The sequence below is a fragment of the Miniopterus schreibersii genome (assembly GCF_964146895.1).
Source record: "Miniopterus schreibersii genome assembly, chromosome: 16".
NCBI lineage: Eukaryota > Metazoa > Chordata > Mammalia > Chiroptera > Miniopteridae > Miniopterus > Miniopterus schreibersii.
In genome coordinates this window covers 13,316,673-13,344,115 of record NC_138116.1, presented here as the reverse complement: position 1 = coordinate 13,344,115, position 27,443 = coordinate 13,316,673, and the positions used below count along the sequence as shown (strand labels likewise).

Here is a 27,443-nt window from a genome sequence, read left to right as displayed (position 1 = left end):
TGAGCAAATTGTCTTCTTCATTTCCCTTAGTATGAAACAAGAGGGCTGGACTAGATGATCCCTAAAGCCCAGGCCTAACTCTGATCATCTGTATGTTCCATTCCAAAGGTGTCTATAATCCTTTCCCATGTGGAATGTGTCTTGCATAACATTTCCTGGGGCATCCAATTAACATAGGAGATGGTGATGATGATGATGATGAAATGCATGCATGCATGAATGAATGAAGGGGAATCTTTAGCATTTTCCTTTGCAGAAGGCTGTCCTTGGTCAACTGTTTAAGGAGAAAGACAGTTCTTGTTTGGCCTCAACTCTCAGGGAATACATAAATAAAGCCAGCTTCAACCCCCAGAGCTTTCTCTCAAGGCCCAGCTGTAGGTTAGAAGCAGAAAGTGAGTATGCACAGAGTGGCCAATTAGTTTACTGAGTGCCCTCATGACCTCTGACCCCTGCTGGGCCACCCCATCCATTAACTGTCCCCTTCCCCCTCCACCCTCCTCTCTCTCAGTTTGATTCGCTGTCCCTGCCATTCTCTTTCAGCAAAGAAACATGCTCAGGCATTCAGCCAGCCGCTTCCACTTTCTGTTCTTTTGTCTGATCCCACTGTTGCCCTTGTTGCTAACCTGGTCACCACTCCTTGACCCTATGGCTGGTCTCTCTCCCCTCCTGGGGATGGGGAAGGCCAGTATTCCAAGGCGAGGCCCGCTGGGAGGAAGAAGGCAAGCTCTTACCTTCCTTTTCACTTGGGTTTCACTCCACAAACTTGAGTTTTACTCTTCTTCCTCATTGCAAGACAGTCTGTAATGTTTTCTCTGGGACAGTGATTTCTTTCAAAGGCACGCGTTTTGAAAAGTCCATGTGGGTGAAGGCAGCAATGTGTTCCTTTGATTGAGAGGGGAAAGGCTAGTTTGAGATTATGGGTGAGTACATATTTGCGAAAAACTAGAAAGCAGTCATCAAAAGATGAATATAAACTAATTTTATTGGACTTGAAACAAGCCTTCCGGTTGTTGATTGCCTCTGCTAATTCTTTAGAATTCTAGCTCAGAGAGCAAGGGAGCTGATGGCGAATTTATTAGAAAAGGGCAAGCACCTGGGAATCAGACCACTGCACTTAAATCTACGTCCTGCCTCTTGTCCACTGGGAGACTTCTGGCAAACAGAGTGGCTTCCAATGTCCTGAGTGCATTCCAAGTGCCAAGCACTTGACACTCATCTCACTGAATGCTCATAATAAGCTGTGAGGTAGGTATTGTTAGCATTACCATCTCCAGATTACAAATAAAGAAATGAAGGCTAAGAGAAATTAAATTATTTGTTCAGGAGGTGTATAAATAATAAATGGCAGAAAAGGAACATGCATGGAGGTATACCTGACTCTGGAGTTCTTAAATGCAGTACTATACTTCCTCCAGGATATAATGTACCTAAGTCAGTTTTTATGAGTTTTTGTTTCCTCGCCTGTAAAATGCTCATCTGTGAAGTGCCTAACAGGAATGACTAAAAAGTCCTGCATGCTTACTACATCCCAGGCGTTTTTCTAAATGCTAACATACCTTAGCATTTAAGCCTCACGAGTTTCTAATAAATTGGAACTACTTTTATCCCCACTTTACCAAGGAGGAAACTGAGGCTTAGAGAGGTTCAGAAACTAACCCAGATCACACACAGCTAGTAAGTAGTGAAGCTGGGATTCTAATTTGAGCCTGTTTGGCCCTAGAGCCCTTTCTCATTCTATTCTATGACAGTTGCCTCCAAAAGGCCTACTGAGGAAGTTAGGCCTCACACACGCGCACACACACACACACACACAGGGCCACAGGAATGACGGGAAGGAGGAGACTAATTCCAACCCAGAATAACAGCGACAGCTTTTGAGAATGTAGAGGAGAGTCACTTGATGGAAATTCTCTTTAATGCCAGAAAGGCTCGGAAAGACATCTGTTTCATAAAACGAGGACCATCCTAATTATAGACCAGTGTTTATGTGAAGAAGTGGCAGAGTCCTTGTCATAAACGTGTCTAACCAATAGTAAGGCAGGCCTTTGAACTCTCTGAGCAGCACCGTGGTTGCCAACAAGAGCAAGCACCTTATGAAAGGTGGCTAAAAGGGAGCCAAGAAGAAAGCGGTTGGTCCATTTTCTAAGAAAGATTGGTGTAATGAGAAAGCACCAGCTATGTTCAATATAAGAAATATTGGAGAAGCACTAGTCCCGAGAACTCAGGAAACCAGATCACATCTGATGGTCTCAATGGTTGTGTTTTTGAACTGAGCCTAGCTGATCTGCAGAATGATGAAGTTGCATTTAGAAAATTCAAGCTAATTACTGAGAATGTTCAGGGCAAAAACTGCCTGACTAATTTCCATAGCATGGGTCTTACCCGTGACAAAATGTGCTCCATGGTAAAAAAAAAAAAAAAAAAAGTGACAGAAGGTGATTGAAGCTCATGTCGATGTCAAGACTGCTGATGGTTATTTGCTTTGTCTGTTTTGTGTTGGTTTTACTAAAAAGTGTAACCATCAGACTTGGAAGACCTCTTATGCTCAGCACCAACAGGTCCACCGAGTCTAGGAGAAGATGATGGAAATCATGATCCAAGAGGTGGAGACATGTGATTTGAAAGAGGTGACCAATAAATTGATTCCAGGTAGCACTGGAAAAGACATAGAACAGTCTTGCCAATCTATTTACCTGCTCCATGATGTCTTTGTTAGAAAAGTCAAAATGCTGAAGAAGGCCAACTCTGAATTGGGAAAACTCATGGAGCTTAATAGTGAAGGTAGCAGTTTTGGAAAGCTACTGGGGATGAGACTGGTGCTGCCAAGTTGAACAAGCTGACGGATATGAGCCCCTTGTCCAAGAATCTTTTTAAAATTCAGACTTTCAATGGTGACAAATAAAAAAATCCTATTTGTGGGAGGAAAATAGTAAGGCCCAGAAGAATGGCTCCTGCAAAGAAGAGTGGTGAGAAGCAGGCCTGTTCTGCCATAACTAGGTAGTGACCAGAGAATATACCATCAGCATTCACAAGAACACCCATAGAATGTACCCCTCAGGCACCCAGAAATCCAGAAATTTGCCACGATGGCGATGGGAACTCCAGATGTCTGCATCAACACCAGGCTCAACAAAGCTGGCAAGGCCAAATGAATAAGAAATGTCTCACACTGTATCCCGGTGCGGTTGTCCAGAACACATAATGAAGATGAAGACTCACCGAACAAGCTCTATTTGTTGGTCACCTACCTACCTGTCACCACTTTCAAAAATCTACAAATAGTTAATGTGAATGAGAATGAACTGCTGATTGTCAAATAAAGTTATAAAACTGCTACCTCCCCCCAAAAAAGACATGCATTTAAAAGATACATGGAGAGCGAGATTTAGAAAATATTCTTTATACAATTTTAATATTCATATTAATTAAATATTAAATATGACAATCTGATCTTGATTTTTCTCCAAAACTTTTGTCCTCAAAACTGAATAATAATTCTGTGTTAGATCCACAGTTCTCAAACTGTGCCCCAAGGTACCACAGGGTGCCACAGCAGCAAGCCTTACAGTAGAGTGTCAACTAATAAATGTAGAAGGAATGATGGAATTAGAAAAATCACTGTTTGGCAAACATCAGAGGCATCATTGAATCATCAATGGATGGTTAAACTAATGGGTGAAATTTGGGTGAGAAACAGGATCTTTATATTGTATCAAAGCAGGTTCTCACAAGATATTTCTTAATTACAAAGAGAAAAGTAATAAATCTACCGTGGAGAAATTTGGCAGACTCCATGTAACAAAATTATCTAAGTAAATGATAAAGCAAATGTATTAAATACCAATATTCCCCACATTTATTTATTTATTCATTTATTTATATGCCATGCTCTCTCATTTTATTCAGTAGATTATGATGTAGTTCTGCCATTATTAATTTTTATGCTTAATTGTCCCAGGTCTGGCTATTTGGAGTATTTTCAGTATAACTCTTTGTCACTTTCTAAATTTATTCTTTCTTTAATGTCAAGCATTTCTTTAAAAATTTTTTCAATTGCAGTTGACATACAATACTATATTAGTTTCAGGTATACAGCGTAATGATTAGACATCTGGATACCTTACAAAGTAACCACCACCAGAAGTCTCCTGCCCGTCTGGCACCACACACAGTCATTACAAGATTGGTGACTACATTCCCTATAATGCACTGTACATCCCCGTGACTATTTTAATAACTCACCCCCATACACACTCGCTTTTCAGTATAGTTATATTATTCATTTGAAACCCTTCAGTTAGGTTGATATGTTTATATTCCAATTTTAGAATTTTCCCATTTGCATGTGTTTTATTTTGTTTTGAGTATGTGAATCATTAACATGGCTCCAAAAGATAGAACCCCACACAAGGGCATGTTCAAGAGAAATGTCACTCCGTCCTCTACTCGGCGCCCACCCTCCTCAGCCTTTCCGCCTCATTCCCACCTACCTCCTGTAGGTAACCAATCTCGTTAGTTTCTTGTTTATTCTTCCTGTTTCCTTTCTGGTTAAAACAACAACAACAACAACAACAACAGTCCTGTGTGCTTTTTCTCACTTCCCTTTTTGTCTGGCAGAAAAGGCAGCAGCCTACTTACTCGTTTGTACGTTGCTAAAATCCTTCCGTATCAGTTTTCAGAAACCTTCTTCCTCCTTTTTTTACAGATGTACTGTGCTCTGTTATGTTCTTGTGCCATAGTTTATACAACCACTGTCCTCTACAGGAGCGTTTAGGTTGTCTCTAATATTTTGCAAATATAATGCTGCAATAATTCACCTTGTGCACATGTATTTTCATATTGTTGGAGCTGTATATTTAGGGTAAATTCCTAGAAGTAGGATTACTGAGCCAAAAGTAGGCACATTGAAGTTTTTCAGATACCTAATAAGGTATTACTAGAGAGATTAAAGTACTTTTTGTGATGATATCCATTGCCTATTTGTTACGTAGGTGTTTTTGTTTTAGATCTTTAGTTACCAGGCTTTGTATATCTTTAAGCAGCACAATGATACCTTAACAAATGTGTTCTGGTGATTATGAGCAACTGAATAACAAAATTCTTCCTAAGTATTAGATTTTGCATGCATTTTTAAAATTAGATTTTAGCTCCAAGACTGATGATGTACAAAAATAAGAGGGAAAATCCCTTAATCTGAAAAACAATTGGAATATAAGAATGGATCACATTCTGCTTGTGGGAATGATCAGGGATATGATATTTTTCCATCTCTAAGGAGGAGGTATTTCTTCCCAGCAGAGTCAATGATTTGAAGTTACTGGAAACATGATGAATAGTGAAGGGAGCCGGTCTGCTGGTGCAACAGGGCTGGTTAATTATACTGTAAATCATGCAGACACCGACATGTTGAACAAAAAGCTTCTCCAGACATCTCCTTCTCACTAAAAGAACAATTCTTTTAAAAATAGACAGATTGGTAATTATCTTGGGCTGAGAATATACAAAATGCTGACATTACCCCCAGAGATGTAGGGAAGCTTTATGGCTTTGAAGTCTGTGAGGCATTTAAAAAATGCTTTCTAAATATGATTTGACACTCTTGATTAAACATTGTAGAATTAAGGACAACTAACTCCCACCTCTACAGTCTATGCTCAGTAGAATAACATTATTCTGGAGTTTTATTATTTGTGTCTTTCTTTTGGGAGTCTTCCTTTATAGAGAGTCTAGGATTCACCAACAATTCCCTACCCCTTAGAAAGGTAAATGTTTTATTTGGAAACCTTTGTGGGATTTGGGCTTTCACAGACGGAGATCAAAGATAGGCTCCATTGCTGACCAATAATGTCAACAAATCCTCCCTTGTCCCTTTGGGTTTTCTACTCTAAATGGAAAAGAATCTCTTTGTGGCACAAATATTGATATTTTACCATATTTGCTTTATCATTTATACTCTGATTATTTAGTTAACATAGTGTCTGCAAGGTTCATCTGCTGTAAATTTACTATTTTTCTCTTCGTAATTAATAAATATCTTGTGAGATACACTTTGTGACTATGTAAAAATTCTGTTTCTTACAGACGGCAAAATATTTCATTACGAGGCCTCAAATTCACGACTGGGGACCTCACTAGATTCCCTAAATACAGAATTATTTAAGCCATGTCATGCCAAACAGTCTATTCCCAAAGTACACCACATTTCATTTGTTACCGCTTTAATGTTGGCATCAATAATACGACCCAATGCTGCCATGTTTAAAGAGCTCAAGTTTCAGAATCATACAGATTGGATTAAAAATGCAGCATGGCTATTTACTACCTATAAGATTTGAAAGATAAGCTACTTAATGTCTTTGAGCCTCATTTTTTTCTTCAGAAAAACGAGATTATCAGTCTCAGAGGGTTATTGTGAGGGTTTAGTGAGCTCATGTAACATGAAAAGTACCCAGAACTATATTCAGCATACTGCAGGCACCAACAAATGGTAGCTACTAATAAATAGTGAGGATATTATTTTGGTTAGTTTTGAACCCTGATGAATTCCTTTTTTGGATGGAGACATTCTGCCATATTATATATCTATACCGTTGATCCAGCTTTAGGGCAGAGCTGATTTGAAAACAGAAAAGCATATTCTCCCCTGTAAATTCTCCCCAGTAAATTTAATTGTGGGGTCTATGACCAACAGTTCATACCAACTCTTTACTTCAATGTGTACTGTCCACTTAAAAGTTAGTAAGATGATTCCAGAGCCCTTCATTCTGACAATACTGGAGTGCCACCATGAGGTCACCTTTGGTTCTGGAGATATTTACTTGAAATTGGACCCGATTATAAGAATATTTGAGTAGTTATATTTACATTGCATTATACTTACATTAAAGCCTGAAAAGTGCACTCTGTTGACTCTTGATGGCCAAAAAAAAAAAAAGTATAAGGATGTGTCTTTTTAAAATTTTATTTTTCAATCACAGTCTATAGTCAATATTATTTTGTATTAGTTTCAGGTTTACAGCATAGTGGTTAGACAATCATATACTTTGAGGGAATGGAATGATCACTCTGTTCATAGCAACAAGATATTCCAACTAGCTCCCACTGCAGGGTTAGACAGACGTTGTGTTCTCACTTGCTACAGTTGAGAAACCATGTGTGTCTACCAGTCAGACCATACTGGTTTTTGGAGAAATTCCAGTTATGCAAACCCATGATTCAATTCCTTGTCACTCTTATTGACGATGTTTTTTAATTGTTTTGTTTTGTTCTGAAGAGGAAATGATCCCTTAATGAGTCAGCTGGACATTGTCAAGGTAAGAAATGATATAAGTCTGACAGTTTCAATTTGACTTCATTCATTAAGCCAAAATTTATTATAAAGTACCAAGCAAAAGACATAGGTCCTTTCCTAAACCCACAAGGTTGGCAGTTTCAGGGATCTTTGTTTATTTTATTTCATTTCATTAATTCAACAAGACTTAATGACTGCTTACTATGAAACAGACTCGGTGCTAGGCAAACATAATATGAAGATAAATGAGATAAGGCCCATCCCTCAAAGTGCTACAAGTCCAGTATAAAACAGATGCAGAAGAATAATTACAATGCAATAGGAAAAGTGCTAAAATAGAGTTATTTACAAAGTGGCAGGAGAAATCACAGAAAAAAAGATGGACTATGTCAAGGAAGAGACTTTTAGGGTAAGCTTTGCAGAGGAGAGGACACATAAGGATTTTGCTAGGGAGGAAAGTGAGAGAGGACATTCTAAGAAGAAAGAAAAATATGTGCAAAGGTCCAGCTTAGAAGAAGCAAAGCTGAAATGAGATGATAAAATTAAGGCTTAGAGAAGATAAGTAATTTACCCAAGATCACATATCTGGCAAGTGAATGGACCGAAGGGAGTTTAACCCAAGCTGAGGTTATTTATGGGAGTGTGTCATATTTCTTGAGAGTGTTGACAATCACTGCTCAGGGCCTGGCATACAAGTACCAGGAGCTTGAACTACATTTAGTAGACAATGGAGAATCATGAGAGGTTTTTAAGCAGAAATGTAATATAGTCTCATTTGGGCTTTAGAAAGATAATTCTAGCAGTGACTTTTAATTCTGACTGCAATTAGAATCACTTAAGACACTTCCAAAAATTAGAGACCAAGTTGCTTCTCCAGAACACAAACCAGAATTTCTGAGGGTGAGACCCAGTTTTCTTTCGTTTTGTCTCTTTTTTTAAGTTCCTCAGGGGATTCTAATGTGCAGTTAGGGTCAAGAACCACTGCTGTAAGAGAATGAACTGAAGGATAGAAAAGAACTAATATTTATTAAGCACTTACTATACTTATGATTTTGTTCCAAATGCTTTATACAATAACTATAATCTACATATATATATATATTTGGATGATAGGTAGGTAGTACCCTGATGCATTTCAACAATTTCGAGCCATGTGTGGAGAGCAATTATATTACTCCTAGCCTTCAAGGTAGATATTAAAATCCTATAATCCCTATTTTACCAATGAGGAAGTTGAGGCACAGACCAGTGAAATAAACCATCCAAGAAGATCACATTATTAAATGAAAGCAATTGGATTCACACATAAATCTTTCTGATACTCAAAGCCATGCTCTTTCCACTATACACCACTGCCTATGAACCTAGCTTAATCCTCAGAACAATCATGAAGCAGACATCATTGATACCATTGTAATTTAGTTATTAATAACAGGAAAGGAACAGAGAAGTCCAGGTATTATAGGCATGCCATTTGGACAGCTTTACTAGAAAGTTACAACTTTATACTCTCCAGGGGTCCAGCAAAGGCAAGATAGACGCATGTTCAGTAAAGTTGGGGTGACATAGGAAAGATGCTTGCTGTCAGTCACACCTGAGAACAAAGGTCATTGGCTAGAATGGGCATGGCCACTTCAAGGGCATGAAGTTTGGGATATTTAATCCTCTGAACAAAGGAATTCACTCTTATGCTCTTACTGCTCTTGGGACTCTTGGGACTTGTGTGACTCTGAGTTTGCGGGGCTCCCTTGCATTTGCCCACACAGCCCACAGCCATGCAGACCTCATTGATACCATTGTAATTAACTATTTATAGTAGACTAATGGACTGTAATTAGCCTGATGCTGTACTAGACCCAGCTCCAACATGGAAAGGAAACTCTGGACACTAGCTTTGCTTTTAGCTTTACTGAAACCCCACTCAACTTCTTCTATGACTGGACAAAGGGAAATAGGACTTTGGAAACCTGCTGCTGATGGTGGTGTTCTTACGGTATCTCACGAAAAAGAATTTTTTGAGACTTGCACGGGAGAATGAGTGATCTTTATTTGTGTGGAGTTAAATTCCTGGGAGTGATCTTTGATTCCTCCCTTTACCTCGTCTCCACATGAAATGCATTAAGTGCATTTAGCCTACCTCCAAAATATATATCCAATCTATCCATTTATCTCCATCAGCACAGATACCACCTCAGTCCAAACCACCATCACAATTTCTACTTTGACCGGCCTCCTTGTTTTCTTCCTTACCTTTTCTATGGTCCACTCTCTAAACAGCCAGAGTAATCTTTCATAAGCATTTGCTCCTTCATTCATCAAATATTTATTGAGAGCACACAGGAAATGGGGATACAGCAGTGAAGCCTATTAGGTCCCTGTGCTCATGGTCTTTCATTCTAGAAAGGAGAGAAGCAATGCACAAGTAAATAATTTTGTACAGTACAAATGCAATGAAAAAATAAAGGAAAATTCAATAGGCTCAATCTCTTATTTACTGAGTTTTACTGATTTGCGCTCTCATTAAGCATTTTGAAAGTTTCCCAGCCTGTTTAGATTAAAATCAAAATTCCTTACTATAACCTTTATAAGATTGTATGAGATCTGGCTTCTCATTTGTCCCTCCGACCTTATCTGTACCGCTCTTCCTCACTGCAGCTGGTCCCCTGTCACCCTGGCCTTTCTGTCCTCAGCGTTCCAGGCCTTTTGCCTCCTGCAGACCTGTTTCCTCCATCCCGAGTGCTTTTTCCTGGATCCGGGAAAGGCTGCCTCCTCTTGCTCCAATATCACTCCATCATTAGGAACCTGAATCATATCCCTAAACGTAGCTCCCCTTCCCTTTCTCTATCAGTTACACTGTTTTATTTGTTTCATTGCACTTTTCACTTTCGGACATTATCTTCCTTATTTGTTAACAGTGTCTTCTGTTCCCACTAAAACGCTGAGTTTCCTGAAGTGAGAATCTTGAAGTAGTTCACCAAAGTCTCCCTAAAAGCCTAGAACAGTGTTCTGCATACATAGTTCTCGGGAGAACAAATAAATAACAACGGACTGCATGGTTTACAGCAACACGCAGACATCACGACCTACTAATCGCTCGCAGCGGCCAGGCCCCGCCCCCCAGAGCCACTTCCGCCCAGGGCCTCCCCGAGACCTTCCGGGAGAAGTCCTCTGCGCAGGCGCCGTGGGGCCGCGAAGCTTTCTGGGTAAAGATGGATGTGCACGATCTCTTCCGCCGGCTCGGCGCCGGGGCCAAGTTCGATGTGAGACGCTTCTCGGCGGACGCCGCCCGATTCCAGGTACTGTGCTGGGTGGACAGAAGCCGGAGTAACAGAGGAGCAGGCGCCAGAGGATGAGCCGGCTGCCTGGAAGCCTGCACTCGGAGGCCCCGTGGCCAGGCTGTGGGGCCCTTGCCCCTCCTAGGGCGTCCAGTTTCCCGCAGACCCACCTGGTCATATCCCGCTTTCTAAATTATCACGTTTCTCATCCTTTGTCGGTTGAGTTGGGCGTGGCCGGAGAACGCTCCCCCACCCGCCCCATCTTAGTTTATTCAAAGCACAACTGGAATCCTCTCAGAGTAACCTTTTCTCTGAAACTGGTGGAAAGGAATTCTGAAAACAGAAACAACTCAAAGTGGAGAGAACAGATTCTTTGACGCCAGTGTACTGGGTTTGGCTGTAGCTTGAGTGGGCATGGTTCTTTTTAATCCCGCACTCCGGTGGCGTGTTAATTAACCAGTGAGAAGAGAGATTTAGAAATGGGAGGTCTTACATAGGGAAATAGCGAGTGATCTGTCTGGAGTAGTTGGGGGCTCGGTTGTGGAAAATCTTTAATGTCAACCTTGATATTGCGACTAGGGACATTTGTGTGAGTGCGTGCGACCCGTGTGTTTCTTCTTTCTCTGACTGGCGGTATAGTGTAGTTGTTAAAGAGTTTGAACTCTGGAGCCAGATTCTTTGGGTCCAAATCAAGTTACTTAACCTCCTAGTGCCTCGATAGTCTCATTTGTAAAGTTGCTATTTACCTCATAGGGTTGTTGAAGAATGTAGTAATTGAATATATATAAGCATGCTTAGAAATCTACCTGACAGCATGTAAGTGTTATGCTGATAAGCATATGTGTTTGTTGCTATTGATTATTATTATTATTACTGTTATAAACTCAGAAAAGGTATCATCTTGGATTTCATTTGCCCAAATACACTTGTCAGTAAATATTACAATAAATATTTGGGGAAAGCATAAAAACAATGGGGAGTCATTGGATCCATGCCCCTCGCTGCCAATCCTGTTTGGATGAAAGCAATGCCAGTCCACAGATTTCACTTTAAATTTTTTGGGTTTCAGGTAGGAAAAAGGAAATATGACTTTGCTTCTTCAGAGGTGCTGCAGGGACTTGACTTTTTTGGAAACAAGAAGTCTGTCCCAGGTGAGTGTGGAGAATCGAGAACTAATCAGGAGCTCCAAGGTGAAGAGAAAAAAGAGGAGAGCCTAACTGAAAGGAAGAGGGAGCAGAACAAGAGAAAGAGGAAGAGGGTGACTTCAGGTTAGTCCTTGACTTCTGTCTTTACTCTCTACTTAATTTTTTTCAATTATGAAAATAATACAAGCTTATGGTTACAAGTCAGACAGTATGTCAGTTGATGGCATTCAGGTTGTTTCCAGGTATTTATTACAAATATTGCTGCAATAAAGATTTAAATGTAACTTTTATTGTAAACTTATTTTCCATGTATAGTAGTCCCCTTTATCTGTGGCTTTATTTCTGCTGTTTCAGTTACCTGCAGTCAACCGCAGTTCCAATATAATACGTGGAAAATTCAGACATCCACTGGGGGCCTTGGAACATATCTCCTGTGAATAAGGGGGGACTGTTGTATATTTGGATCTATCACTGGGCACTCTTTTACTTCATTGACTTATATTTCTGTGTTCATACACCAATCCCAGCTTATTTTAATTACTGTGGCATTACAGCATCTTATAAAATTAGGTAGTGTGGCATACCATGTTTATTGATTAGGCAACTGAATATTTTCTCCCTAAAGTGAGCTATAGAATCAGTGCAAACCCAATTAAAATTTTAGTAGTCTTTGTTGATAGAAATTGACAAAGAACATTATTTTAAGTTATCATGCACCTCCCATATGACCTACCTATTCAACTCCTAGAATTTACCAATGAGAAAGGATAACCTTTGTTCTCACAAAGACTTTTATACAGGTTTTTATAGTGGCTTTATCTATAATAGCTGAAAGCTGGAAATCATGAAAATAGGTGAAAGATGAATAAATTGTATATCCATATGATGAAATGCTACCTATAAATTAAAAGTTAAGAACTATTGATACATGCTCCAACATGGATCTCAAAATTACTACCCTAGGTGAAAGAAGCCAGACTAAACTTAGTACATACTACATGATTTCATTTATATAAAATTTCAGACAAAGCAAACTAGTCTGCAGTGACAGAAAACAGAGGTGGTTGCCTAACAATGGAGCAGTGCATTACAAGGGGCCACAGGAAATTTTGGGAGGTGATGGAAATAACCTTGAACGTGGATAGTTTAACAAGTGTGTACATATGTCAAAGCTCCTCAAATTGTGTATTTTAAATATATTGTATGTCTATTGTATCTCAGTGAAGTTGAAAAAATTTTAAAAATTCTAAAAGTAGTCCTTGCTCATTACTTTTCTTAGAATTTTTAGGTTATTTTACATATGTATTTTCCCATATAAACTTTAAAGTTAGCTAGTCCAGTTACCAAAACAGTCCTGTAATTACTTTTCAGTAAACTAATGTTATTTATAGATTTAGTGAGAATTGTAATCTTTATTAATATTGAGTAGTCCTTAAGTATTGTGTTGTGTTCATTGCTATTATAAGTGAAATCTTTTCTTTCATCATATTTTCTAGTTGGTGGTTGTTTGGATATAGAAAAGCTGGCTGCCTCAATGAAACCTTTTAAGTAGTTTTTCAGTTAATCTCTTATTTGCAAGTATATAGTCATCTACATATTACACAGCTGAAATAACTAACAAAAAGAAGAGAATGAGCTTCAGAGCTCTGATTTTTCAGCATATAGCCTGCCTCCCCTTTTCCAATTTTTATACTTTCTGTCACTTTATCTAGTTGCAACAGTTACTACTTTTGTTTAGTGTGAAGGGATGGCCTATTTACTACACCCTAGAATGTTGCACTTAAAATCTTTTAACTTTTAAAAATATATTTTAGAAATTACTTCAGAAGAAGAAGGTTCTACTATACAGTGGATATCATCTGTGGAAGCAAAGATTGAAGATAAAAAAGTTAAAAGAGAAAATAAACTAACTTCAGGAAAGTTGGAGCATATCAGAAAAGAAAAGGTTAGGAAAATGTCTTAACCCCAATTTCTGACCTAGTCACTTTTTCACTGTCTTTGGGTGATTCTGTTGGTAAAAGTGAGTATGGTTTTGTTAAGATAGAAGATTAGTTTGAATTTTACATTAATGAAAACTTACAGCACAGTGTATGTTTGTGTTGTGGCTGAAAATTTTTAAGTTTAAAATTTTGAAACTTGAACAGGTCAATATATGTATAATTTTTGATATATTTATGTAGATATAGATATTATTTTTACAGTATATATTATATAATTCTTGACCTGGTCAAATTTCAAGATTAATAATGTGTGTAGAATTAAATTTTTTAAATTTCTTAATCTCTTTTGATAAACATAAAATTGGCCCCCTTTCTCCTCTATGATAAGCTCCATGGTTTAGGAGGATGTCCTCTGGTAGGGATGTGAGAGAATTCTTATAACTTGGGACTAAGGGAAGTAGAATACAGAAGAAACAGCAAATAAGCCATTGTCATGTCATGTCTGCTGCATACCTGCTGTGTTGCTGATGGAGAGTATTGTTCAGCTCACTTCAGTAACCCAGAATCCAGAATTTGGCTATCTTTGGACCAGAGAATGGGAAATTCACAAATCAAGTCAATACCATTTTTGACACGCAATTTTAATAAGTAGAGTCTTGGATAAACCATCAAAAAGCACCAGTGGCCAGCCAGCATGGCTCAGTGGTTGAGTGTCGACCTGTTGACCTATGACCCAGAAGGTCACAGTTTGATTCCCAGTCTGGTCACATGCCCGGGTTGTGGGCTTGATCCCCAGCAGGGGGCATCTGATCAATGATTTTCTCATCATTGATGTTTCTATTTCTCTCTCCCTTCCTCTCTCTGAAATGAATTAAAAAAAATTTTTTAAAGGCTTATTTAAAAAAAAAAAAAAAAAGAAAGCACTGGTACTTATATGCTAAGTGCCATATAAAGAAAATAGATGGATTCAATGCCTACCTGCAGAAGTTTATATAAGATTATAAGTTATGACTGACAGTGGCACATTAATATGAATAACTGACACATTAATATGAAGAAAACATGGATAGATAGGTTTCATTGATGAAGGTCTTCTGCCTATGAATGGACATGAAATGTACCTAATATTTGTACATTATCTTTAGGGGCTTGGAATTTAACCAGGAAGTTTCATATGCTACTAAAGCTTATCCTAGACTGTTGCTTTATAACCTCTGACAAGGATTTTTTTTACCCTGTCCATGGTGACCTTTTTACTTCACTTTTCAGATAAACTTCTTGCGGAATAAACACAAAATTCACGTCCAAGGAACTGATCTTCCTGACCCAATTGCTACGTTTCAGCAACTTGAACAGGAATATAAAATCAATTCTCGGCTGCTTCAGAACATTCTAGATTCAGGCTTCCAGATACCTACACCAATCCAAATGCAAGCCATTCCGGTTATGCTGCATGTGAGTGTGAAGGTGTAGAATGCTGCCTCCTATATTCTCCTTGTGTTCGCTCATTCTCTTTTCTTTGTCTTTGGAATCTTCTTTTCTACCTTATCTCCTCCCCCTGTTGAAATCCTTACTTTGCTTTTAAGGTTCATTTCCAGCGCTTTTGCCTTCATAACTTGTCCTGATCACTACAGCTAGATATGATCTTTTCTCTTTACCAATGCTCCCCTGCCACCCAAGTCTCCATGGTTTTTAGTGTCTTCTTTTTCTTGCAACATTTATCTTACACTTCACACTGCTGTGTATTTGCACTAATTATACTTTTTTCCTTTTACTAGAGTGTAAACAGTCTGAGGATAGGGACTATGTTCTGTTTATTCATCCATCATTTAGTTTATAATTCCCAGGAACTATTACAGAAATACAGAATTTTTGTATTAACCCGACTGGTTTCCCCTAATACCTTTTATTATTGAAGTATACTTTATATACAATAAAATACATAGATTTTTAAGTGTACAGTTTGGTGAGTTTCAATGATGTAACCTTTGTAACTGTCACCCCAGTGAAGATGTATAACATTTTTATCACCCAGAAAATTCTCTTGTGCCCTTTCCATTCTCTCCTCACCCCACCCCTGCCCGGAGGTAACCATTGTTCTGATTTCTATCGCCATATATTAGATTTGCCTCTTCTAGAATGTCATATAAGTGGAATCATTCATTATTTATTCTTTCATTTCTGGTTTCTCTCTCTCTGCATACTTTTTTTGAGCTTCAACCATGTTTGCATATATCAGTAGTTTGTTACTGATAGTAGTCTGTTGTATGAATGTATCACAGTTTGGGCTGACCTAGATTTTTTTGGAAAATAAGCTTTTCTAAGGTTTCTTCCACCTATTTATTGATAGATGTATAGGTTAACCTAGATTTTTTGGAAATTAAGTTTTTCTAAGGTTTCTTTCCGTAGTGATGAGAACTGCTTTTATCCCTACATAACCAAGATGGCCTTCAGTTCTGGTAGTCATAGGATACCTTACTGGTCCTTTTCATTTTCTTTGGGAACTAAAATAAAAATACATTTGAATGATGTTGTTGACTCATAGTAACTTTGCTTTTAATTTTCATTTAAGATTATTTCTGCCATGGCTTTAGCTTAAAGCTTTAAAAAATCACAGTGACTTACTGAAGATCGTCACTTGTTAATTACTCTCTCACTCAGGTTATCGCCATTTTTTATTTCTTCCAGCCATTTTGTTACTTATTAGAACCTTCCCCAGGATTGAGCTGTACAGATATCAAGACAAAAAGTTGGTTTTGTAATTTTGCTTTGATAAAGAGCTTAGTGGGAAAGAACAATTGAAATAATGGAAATAATTGAAGTTGTGAATTATATTTGGATTTTAGTTATCCACATTCTTTATCCATTTCAAATGGATGTCAGTGGCACTGCTCAGAAACTCCATTGTGGTAGTGGCAGGGGTAGGTAATGTTAGAAAAGCAAATATGGAAGAAGTTAGAAGAGTGATGAGACCATGAATGATTGGATTTATCACGTATACTTTTATTTGTTATTTGTATGGCTGGTAGCATTATTTGATCAGGCTCTGAAATTTTTACATACTTTTCCTTGTATTTAATATACTCTGTTTTTAGGGCCGAGAACTTCTGGCTTCTGCTCCTACTGGATCTGGAAAGACTTTGGCTTTTAGCATTCCCATTTTAATGCACCTGAAACAACCCACAAATAAAGGATTCAGAGCCCTGATTATATCACCAACACGAGAACTTGCCAGCCAGGTATAAGCTGTAGCTTCTGAAGAGGATGTGTTTGGTGTTTGTTTCTTATTTGGGGGTAAAAAAGGTCTCAAAAGAGTAAGGCCTGTGTCTTTTGTCATAGTCAAGTGTTCTGTACAGGGCACATTTCTGTGTCTCTTATTGCATATGGGCAAATCTTTTCTAATTTTCTCTTCGGTGAATGCTTTAAGATCCTTTAGTCACTCTAAAATTTATTTTTCTCACCTAGAAAAATGAAAACTCATCTAAGTTTTTGAGAAAGTAAAACTATACAATATCTGCTCCACCGCCCTATGTGCTCAATGTAAAGTACATGCCAAGTATGAAATAGTTTTATAATAGTACTGTATTCTAAAACCAATATATAACAGATTGGAAGAGTTTTTGTTTTAACCCTTGGAACTCGTTTACTAGACCTGAAAAAACTTCTGAATCTTACTAGGCATTGACATTCCAAACTGCTGAGATTCCAGGTTAATTTACACATTACAGGTTTAATTTCAGATATTTATGGAGTGGTAAAGGATTTATTTTGTTAATAATGTAAAAGAGACTATACATCTTATTCAAGTATTTTAGCAGGTAATGTTTTTAACCATTTTCTGTTTTAGATTCATCGAGAGTTGGTAAAAATATCTGAGGGAACGGGATTCAGGATACACATGATCCACAAAGCAGCAGTTGCAGCCAAGAAATTTGGACCAAAATCATCAAAGAAATTTGGTAAACGATTCATGCTTTAGATGTAGAGCATGAAGGGAATTTAGAAATTACAGATATCCTAATTGACACCTAAGAGTTCTTAAAATGTAGTCATGCACATAATGAGTTTGATTTTTAGAGAATCTAAAAGAGATCTCCCCTCTCCCACCCAGTAGTTATATAAATATGTACTAGTGTTTTTCTCAACCAAAAGCAGTTTTGCCCTCCACCCTCCAGGGACATTTGGCAATATTGAGACATTTTAAGTTGTCACAACTAGGGAAGGGTGCTACTAATCTACAGTGGGCACAAAACCAGGGATGCTGTTAAACATCCTGTAGTGTACAAGACAGCCCCCTACAGCAAAAGAGTTGTCTGTGCCAAAATGTCAATGTGCTGAGGTTGAGAGACCCCTCATTTATATACTAAAAGGCATGGAAATACTTTGTAGACAAGAATAGCTTACATCCCTGCTCTTCTATCAGCCAGAGAATCTGCTTTTACCTGTTTTTTATCTTGAGCTTCTGAGTAAAATCTAGTTTAAAAAGGATTTTCCTGCCCTGGCCAGTGCGGCTCGGTTGGAGCATTATCCTGTACATGGAAAGCTCATGGGTTCGATTCCCGGTCAGGGCACATAGCCAGATTGTGGTTTCGATCCCTGGTTGGGATGTGTACAGGAGGCAAACAGTTGATGTTTTTCTTTCACATCGATGTTTCTTTCGCTCACTCTCCCTTCCTCTTTCTCTCTCAAATCAATAAAAACATATCCTTGGGTGAGGGTTTAAAAAAATAAAATAAAATAAACAAGGATTTTCCTTGAAATCAAAGTTTAAAAATCAAGCTGTTGGATTATAGTGTTCTTGCCTCTTAGAAGCTGAGAAGACAGATCAGATATAATAATACAGGGGTTATACTAGTTTGTGCTATAATGGATAAAAAAATATGTAAGCCTACTGAGAGGGAAGAACTTTTGTGTTGTTGGTGTAGTGAGTATAATCACTCCCTCCTCTCCCCACTTCAGGTTATTAACTGCAATTCAGGAGGCTTAATCCTCTAGTTCAAGAGGGATGAAACTTGTCTTTGCAATTTGTACCATTTGTTTTTCCTGTAGATATTCTTGTGACTACTCCAAATCGACTAATCTATTTGTTAAAGCAAGATCCTCCAGGAATAGACTTAACAAGGTAGAGATGATATTTTAATGTCTTTCATGTGTATTTTTCTTTTACTTGATTATATTTTGTCCTCAGTTGCTTGTATTATTGCCCTTTGGAGCTTTCTACCTGCCAATTTTAGTGAGTAATGATACTGAGAATAATGGTTTTTGTTAAACTCAGGAAAATAAGTATCTGGTCCAGAAGGAAGTTACAGATTCTGATGAGCAGTTAGCACAGAATTTCCCTAGACTTTCAGCAATGACGATGGAGTTTATAAGGTTTATGTGAAGTTCTGTTGTTGCTAATGGAACTTCATGTCTTTGAGGCTAATGGTACATTAATTTATGTTTATCTTACTTTTACCTTTTCCCTGCTTAATTTTCTTGTACCTTTTTGTGATATGGTATCTGTGTCTGAGAAGCAGCATTTATGGTTTGATTTCTTCATGTGTCCCCACAGTTTAGTGAAATGTCTTGGATCTTCCAGTTTAATATCCACAAATTGTTTTGTTATTTCTTAGTGTTGAATGGCTGGTAGTAGATGAATCAGATAAACTGTTTGAAGATGGCAAAACTGGGTTCAGAGACCAGCTGGCTTCTATTTTCCTGGCCTGCACATCCCACAAGGTCAGAAGAGCTATGTTCAGTGCAACTTTTGCATATGATGTTGAGCAGTGGTGCAAACTCAACCTGGACAATGTCATTACTGTGTCCATTGGAGCAAGGTAATTGTTTTGCATTATCCCACTGTTTTTGTTGTCGTTTGTTTTTTCCATTTATTTAGAATTTTGGGGGGAGGGAAGCAAAAATTGGCTCTTGCAAACTATAAGGTATGTTTCTCTCTCAGGAATTCTGCAGTAGAGACTGTGGAACAGGAGCTTCTCTTTGTTGGATCTGAGACTGGAAAACTTCTAGCCATGAGAGAACTTATTAAAAAGGTATATTTGGAAAATAGTCTTGGCTTTTGATAAAGTTCACTATTACTGGTGGGAGGCTGAGCACAATTCCTGCATCATATTTAATAATCCAGTCGTAAATTGTTAAGTACTTTGGGCCAGCTCTTGTCCCAAGGTGGAGGGGCTCAACCATTAGAATATAGTAAGCTTTCTATTCGCAGCTCAGGGTAGGCTAGGAAAAGACCTACCCGATGTCCTGAAAGCCCTTTTCCACGTCTGCATATGTATCTGCTCTTTGTGTCCTCCCCCCACCCCAATCCTGCTGCTGCTCTCTTATTAACTGGGGCATTGTAGAATGAGTAGGGCAATGACTGGGGTTTCAGTGTGTATCCCTTCAGTAAATACTGAATAGATGCCATAGTTAAAAGGTTAAGTGTGGAAGGGTTGGGGGATGGAGTAATAAATATAAATCCTAAGCCCTGCCCCTAGAATTTAGTCTTTTGTAGTTTGTGATAAAATGCCATAAAAGGCTATAGAGTCTTTCTTAAACATTCATATAGTTATAATGGCGCCATCTAGGTGAGTTAAATTGGTTGGGGAAAGCCTTATAGAGGAAATGATACTAATCTGGGCCTTGAAGGATTTGTGGGATTAAAAAGTGAAGGGGGACAGTACTGGTGGCAGGAGGAGCAGCTGTTGTAAAGTCACAGAGGCGGAGCTGAACACAGTGAATGTGTTTGGAGACTAATGAAGTTACCTAAGGAGAGAGTTTATGGTGGGAATTAAAAGACGGTCAGTTTGGACGGGAGAGTAGGGGTCAAGTTAAGAGAAACCACAGAACATTGCTGAAGAGTGTAGCCACATAATTTTTAAGGAAAATTAAATGGTGGTATGTAAGATGGATTGTAATGGAAAGAGACTAAAAGTAAAGAGCCCAATTAGCAGGCTATTAAATTAGGCTGGTTAGTCATAAGGAGGAAAAAAATGAAGATGACAGTCTTAGAGGTGGAGCATTAACAATAGTTGGAGGATGGACAGGAAGGGTGTTTGCAAGTACCTGGTGAGGACAGAGGTGGTTAAGAGCATGGACCCTGGAGTCAGACTACCTGGATTGGAATCCTAGCTTTAGCCAAGTTAACCTCTGTTCCACAGTTTCCTCATCTATAAAATGGGGATAATAATATTTACTTCTTAGAGTTGTTTTAGTATTAATGAGTTAATACAAATGCAGTACTTACAATAGTGGTTGGCACATAATAAATGCTATGTGCTAGTTTTAAATATATTCTTAAGGATATCATTTGGCAATAGGAAATTTAAGGTGTTCACAGATACATAGGATTGTACATAGGTATTTTTAGTCATGTGTGAGCTTTGGGAGGTTTGTGAACCCTATGAAATTATATGCTAGATTTTGTGTAAATGTATTCTTGCCTATTAGAAAGCTTCATAGCTTTCATTAGATTCTGAAAGGGGTGTGTGAACCAAAAAAAAAAGGTTAAGCCCTAATATAGACAGTTGAAAATATACAAAATTGATTTAGAGAGAGGCAGGTATGATATAAATGTAAAAATCATTTGCTTGGAGCTGGTAGTTTATAACTGAGATTTTTAACTTAATAAGATAAATATATTGAGAGAACTGAGAACCAAGCACTAAGCTTTGGGGGAATAACCATAATTAGGATAGATAATGAATTAAAAATACAGTCATTACATTTTAAGCAGAATCAAAAAAGTTCTGAGACATAGAGGCCAAGAGATTATTATTTCAAGGAGTGGGAATCCATCACTGTAGAAAGGTGAAGGGGGTTAATTAGACAAGATTACTGGAATTTACAAGATGGAGAATACAGTTCGGGTTGGTGGAAAGAACCCATTATAGAGAACAGATGAAGAAGAAGACAGGCAGATTTCTACTCATCCTAGAAATTTGGCGGTGAAAATACATTAAATTGAATTGGGTTCTTTTATGAACTAAAATCATATAAAATACTGTGATTATATTTTTAATTATGGGTTATATGTGCTGATTTTTGCCTTTCTTTTAGGGTTTCAATCCACCTGTTCTTGTTTTTGTTCAGTCTATTGAAAGGGCTAAAGAACTTTTTCATGAGCTCATATATGAAGGTATTAATGTGGATGTTATTCATGCAGACAGAACACAAGAACAGGTAAAGTCAAATGTATACTCTCAAAATGATAAAGAACTAAATTTTAAAAATATTGGCATTAAACTTACAAAGTACTTGTTTCCCATTCCTAGAGTGATACTAAAACATTTAATGTATGTTCTGTTAACCAGAGAGATAACACAGTCCACAGCTTCCGAGCAGGAAAAATCTGGGTCCTTATTTGTACAGCCTTGCTAGCCAGAGGGATTGATTTTAAAGGTGTGAACTTGGTGATCAACTATGACTTTCCAACAAGCTCAGTGGAATATATCCACAGGATAGGTGAGTTGTCCCCACTCATCCATTTTACACCTCTGCCATTCTCTATGAACATGCTCGTTTTTTTAGTGCTGTGAAAAGTCCAGTGACTTTTATATGTGAATCTTTAAGGTCTCTTTCTCCCAAAGAAGTGTTTTTAATTTAATGGTCTGGTTTCTCTTAGGTCGCACTGGAAGAGCAGGGCATAAAGGAAAAGCTGTTACATTTTTCACTGAAGATGATAAACCATTATTAAGAAGGTAAATTAGGAAAAATAACTTAGAATTAAGTTGGCCACATTGGTTGATTATTCTTACACACAGTTAACAGATAATTACAAAATGGCTTTGTCCAAAATTCTGTTAGAGCAGTCAACCAAATTCTAGCAATGAGGAAAGGAAAATTAAAAGGCCTTGTTTTTGCCTTTCCATTATTATTTGTTAATAACAAATATTCCAGAATTCTAATAACTCACAGAATTCTTCCAATAGCCACCAGTTGATACTACTCACAATGTAATAAGGTTTTTGAATGAGTGAATAGTTTAAAATTAACCCGAGTCTCTTTAGCCCTGTCAAAATTCTCTCTTACTGGAATGCATCCTTCCTATTACTCTTAGAGGCAGATGGAGTTTTATATTTAGTCCCAGGAACTCCAGTATTATTTAATTGTAGCCCCTTGAGGCTTGGATAACATGTGATAGATATACTTTCAGAATCATGGGTTTTAATTTAGCTCATTATCATAGATAGTAGTATAGAAGCTGAGTTTCCTACATTTTGGCTACCTACAGAAAGTAATGATTAAAATTGAGTTATGGCTGAAAGCAGTTTGTATTTTGGCAAAGTTTATCTGTTTTGGCAAAGATTTTGATTAGTGCCTTCTGAGCCTTGGCTCTGTCAGCCTTGGTTTTGCTTTGAGCAGACTTTCACATGTGTATGTGTAGGGGGAGCATCGTGGATTCACCGTAAGTTTCCTCAGCAACTCTAAGCATGTGAATCTGATGACCCCCCCCATATCAGTGTAACTGTGCACCTGAGTTTTCCATCTGGGAAATGGGGATTATGATAGTGCTTACTACAGAGGTTTGTTGTGAATATTGAATAAGTTACTGTACAGGAAAATCTTAAGACAATGCCAAACCCATAGTAAGCACTATCATTTAATAGATTTTTAAGCTTGACTGGGGCTTCAGTCAGTATCTCATCCAAAATTGATCTTAGTAGCTTTTTAGGGCTTGATAAAATAAATGTTGAGCAGAAATAGCTGCTATCTAAAATTATTCATCAATCGGTGATTTTAGTCCAGCAGACATTGTCAGTAATCCAATGTTATTACATCTGGTGATAACATATCTAAACACTTTTCTGGATTACTTTCTTGTTTGTATAGTTTTAGTTCCTCTTGTATTGTGCAGAGGGTTTAATTTCATAAACATCAGTTTGATAAGATACAAATTTATATTTATGGGTACCTTTTTCAGTGTTGCCAATGTTATACAGCAGGCCGGATGTCCTGTTCCAGAATACATAAAAGGTTTCCAGAAACTACTAAGGTACAATCTTGAATTTACCACCTTCTCTTTTTCTCTCTTTCTTTACATATATACATTCTTGCTTTTACATTATTACACATAGTTCTAATACTGTTAGAACATTTTAAGGTAAAAAAATTTTCCTTATAAATATATGTGAATACTGTATGTTTTTTAAACCTTGCTAGTTTTTTCATCCTTGAAATTTTAAATATTCAGATTTTTTAAAAACTTACTCAATGTGAGTGAAATATAGTTGGATTTTGTTTTAGTTTATAAAACTGGTAAAAAGTAGTTAATTGGCCAAAATCACAAACTAATGCTTATTTATATTTTTTCAGAATATAAGGTTGCCAGGGGACATATTTTAATCATAATCACTGCCTTTTAAAAATTGAGTTTACCATCCCTTTGGGTTACCTCTGTAAATGCTATTATGTAATCTACTATATAAAGTGGATACGAGAGTAGATAAACCAGTGAGTAGATAAAAAATGAATTTTGTGACAAAATTAAAACAAGTTTTAGCTTTAGTTTTTAAATTAAGTTTCACTTAATTTAATTCTTTCCTCTCTTTGTAACTTTCAGCAAACAAAAGAAAAAGATGATTAAGAAGCCGTTGCAAAGGGAGAGCATTAGTACAACTCCGAAATACTTCTTAGAAAAGGCTAAGGATAAACGGTAAGTACACAGTGAGAAAATTAACTGTTTGACTCCATTATATAGTTATAGTAGGCATTATTGTTCCTTAGGATAAGTTTTTGTTTTTGTTTTTTAAAATATGTTTTTATTGATTTTAGAGAGAGGAAGGCAGAGGGAGAGAGAGATAGAAACATCAATGAGAGACTCCCCCTACTGGGGATACAGCCTGAGACCCGGGCATGTGCCCTGACCTGGAATCAATCTGGTGACCTCTTGGTTCATGGGTTGATGCTCAGCCACTGGGCAACACCAGCTAGGCTAGGATAAGTTTTTTAGAAGTAGAATATGTTTACAGTCTGTTATAGAATGTAGTAAAAATAATATATCTTAGGTTGAGGGAATGATTTGGGAACTTAGATGATTCAATCTTGGGTCTGTTTTTTTCCACCTCTGAAAATATGATTTCAGTTCACTGTGAATTAGAATTGTACTGCCCACCATCTCCACACAGCTTGCGTCAGGACATTCTCCTGAGGCCAATAGTTAGGACTCACGTTGATGGAGTCTTCCTTGAAGCTCCATATTCTGGGCAGGATTTCAGTATAATCTTAGACTTATGCCAAAGCATATTATAAAACTTCTAAAAAGTATGACTTGGTTAAATTTGTAGTTTAGCTGAGTTGAATGAGAGTTTTAAGTATAGATTTTTTAGCATACATACAGGCCTACTTTTTTTTGCCTAGTACTGCTAGGAAGCTACATGTTTTGGTCGAAGTAGGCTAATATATTTGGAACAGTACTTCTGTTTCCACTATTTATGGAAAATGACACTTCAAATTCTCCTAGTACCAGTTAATATATAATATATATGAAATGTAGGCATTTACTGAGTATCTATTGTCCTTCCAGGTACTTATGGTGGTTAGGTTATATAAATGACTATAAAATGAGACCTGTTTCCTGTAGTATGCAAGGAAAAAAATAGAGAATAATTTTTAAATACAATAGAAGTTTAGAAAAGGGAAAATCATTATGGATTAGTAAAGCCCCAGAAAGTTTCAAGGAGTAGGACAGTCTTTAAAGATAAATAAAATTACAGCATGTGGAAGGAACAAAGTGAACAAAGACAGGAACACCGGCATGCACTTCCTTTCCAAGTGTAACAAGACCCTTACCTGACATTTCGTATTGACGGTGGGAGCTAACATTCAGTTCAAGCATAAAGGGAGTGCAGCATGTCCCAGAGTTTCAATGAGTTTTAAGCTTTAATAACTTGGGAAGAATAATCCATGAAAGAGTAATCCTCTTAATTTTGTTTGTACTTAGTTTTGTCAGTTCTTAATAGGTTTTTATTTTGACTTTTTGTGGCAGCAAAAAACCTGTATAACCAATGTTTATTAAATTGGTAGGCTTTTGGAAAGTACATACCGCTAGAATTTCTGATTCAGCTGTTTTTACTTTCTTTATCACAGGAAAAAGGTCACTGTTCAGAACAGCAAGAAGAAAGTAGCTCTTGAAGACAAAAATTAAAGATTTTTTTAAAAGACTGTATCAAAAACATCATTTTGTGATCTCAACATGAATGTTGTTTACATGGAATACATCTTAAAATCATCTGTCCCGACATTTGAAATCAACTACAGGAACATGGGATGGGTGAAAAATGATCATAAACTTTCAGTGCATTGTGTCAGGTTTCAATATGTAGGTGACTTTTAAGTGATTACATAATGAAAATAACATTCATTGACACTTCTGTGGTTTGGATCCAGAGAGATACTTCTTATAGAAGAACAAAAGCTTATGCTAAAAATAACAATACCCAAATGGGGTGAACTCTTAAGTTTCCCTTCAAGTGCGAAGGAAGGTGTGATGTATGTTGTGGAGAAACATGTGGAACCAAATATTCAAAGTAAAGCCTTGAGATTGAATGTCCCTACCCCTACCCCATCTGTTTTTGGTTTTTAAATAGACAAAGGCTATCTACCAAGAAGAAACCTACTGCTCTTTATTTTACTGTTTAATTTCTTGATGGCCTCTTGTGTTGTAAGCCACAACAAAAAGAATCCTCTTCTGTGGCTGGTTTTTCGAGCTCTCCAGTAATTTTAAATTCTTTGGTCTATTAAATATCCTCATACTTCATTGATAAGGTAGCTCATACTTCACCTGTTATAACATTGCAACTACAAATGTCAGTCTCTCCTTTTAAAAAGAATTATTTTTTTATTGAATTTATTGGAGTGACATTGGTTAATAAAATTATACAGGTTTCAGAGATACAGTTTTATAATACATCAACTGAATATTGTATTGTGTTCACCACCCCAAGCCAAGTTTCCTTCCATTACCATTCATCACCCCTTTCCTGTCTCCTACCTCCCTTCACCCTCATTTTTCCCTTTGGTAATCACCATACTGCTGTCCAGCCTCTCCCTTTCTTACTTCATTTTTCATCATTTAACCATGCTCTTTCCTGTCTCTTTCCATTCAAGATGCCTTGGCTCGAAAACTGATAGTTTTATCCTGATAAGGAAGCAAGTTCCTGTTACTTGATATACCTCTGGCAGCATTCTCTTACGGCTTATCTTTCCTGAGGCTTTATAACCCTTCATCCATTTAGTAAGCAGGTCTCAGCTGAAGGTAAAGGATTATGATTATAGTGATGGAGACTATTCACCATTAGCAGATTTTTCTCTGTTGATAGTTTTGTACAGTGGAATAAAAAATCAACTTCAGTCCTCTGGGTTCCGACCTAGTTTGCAGCGACATGGCTAAACGCACCAAGAAAGTTGGAATCATCAATAAATACAGAACCCATTATAGTGCCTCCCTCAGGAAAATGGTGATGAAAATTGAAATCGACCAGCAGGCCAAGTACACTTGCTCCTTCTATGGCAAAACCAAGATGAAGAGATGAGCTGTGGGATCTGGCACTATGGTTCCTGCATGAAAACTAGCTGGTGGTGCCGGGACCTACAGCACCACTTCTGCTGTCAGTCAAGCCTGCCATCAGAAGACTGAAGGGATTGAAAGACCAGTAGAAGTTCCACAATTTGAAACACTGCTAGCCTCTAGTAACAACAAAAAAATCAACTTTATATATGTAAGATACTTAGAATGAATGTTATCAACACTATAATACTATACGATAATGTTTTTCTCAGCAGCATTTGAATTAAACATTTATTTCCTTTA

General features: G+C 37.4%; 1 protein-coding gene, 1 long non-coding RNA gene and 3 pseudogenes across 8 annotated transcripts; 4 read left to right on the top strand and 1 right to left on the bottom strand.

Annotated features, from left to right (window-relative positions):
- Nucleotides 1-737: 737 nt before the first annotated feature.
- Nucleotides 738-10,405, bottom strand: LOC308568901. Its single transcript, XR_014000530.1, has 4 exons — nucleotides 10,379-10,405; nucleotides 9,542-9,687; nucleotides 6,881-6,911; nucleotides 738-882 (listed from the first exon to the last, which is right to left on the bottom strand). It is a non-coding gene; the product is annotated as an uncharacterized lncRNA (long non-coding RNA).
- On the top strand, nucleotides 2,163-2,902 carry LOC308568900 (small ribosomal subunit protein eS1 pseudogene; annotated as a pseudogene). The gene has a single exon. The product of its transcript is annotated as a small ribosomal subunit protein eS1 pseudogene (transcript).
- On the top strand, nucleotides 2,945-3,320 carry LOC308568731 (large ribosomal subunit protein eL31 pseudogene; annotated as a pseudogene). The gene has a single exon. The product of its transcript is annotated as a large ribosomal subunit protein eL31 pseudogene (transcript).
- Nucleotides 10,212-27,443, top strand: DDX52 (DExD-box helicase 52). 4 transcript variants are annotated; one of them, XM_081162143.1, is made up of 15 exons: nucleotides 10,212-10,587; nucleotides 11,636-11,834; nucleotides 13,526-13,656; nucleotides 14,921-15,106; nucleotides 16,747-16,890; nucleotides 17,499-17,610; nucleotides 18,701-18,773; nucleotides 19,267-19,470; nucleotides 19,593-19,683; nucleotides 21,692-21,814; nucleotides 21,946-22,096; nucleotides 22,257-22,332; nucleotides 23,556-23,627; nucleotides 24,195-24,287; nucleotides 25,721-27,443. In XM_081162143.1, exons 1-15 carry the CDS (start codon nucleotides 10,501-10,503, stop codon nucleotides 25,776-25,778), a joined length of 1,800 nt encoding a protein of 599 aa, XP_081018269.1. In that variant the 5' UTR covers nucleotides 10,212-10,500; the 3' UTR covers nucleotides 25,779-27,443. The 4 variants fall into 4 exon arrangements, with proteins under 4 accessions (XP_081018269.1, XP_081018272.1, XP_081018271.1 ...); XM_081162146.1 differs by lacking the exon at nucleotides 14,921-15,106; XM_081162145.1 differs by lacking the exon at nucleotides 16,747-16,890.
- Nucleotides 27,016-27,443, top strand: LOC308568899 (large ribosomal subunit protein eL43 pseudogene; annotated as a pseudogene). The gene has a single exon. The product of its transcript is annotated as a large ribosomal subunit protein eL43 pseudogene (transcript).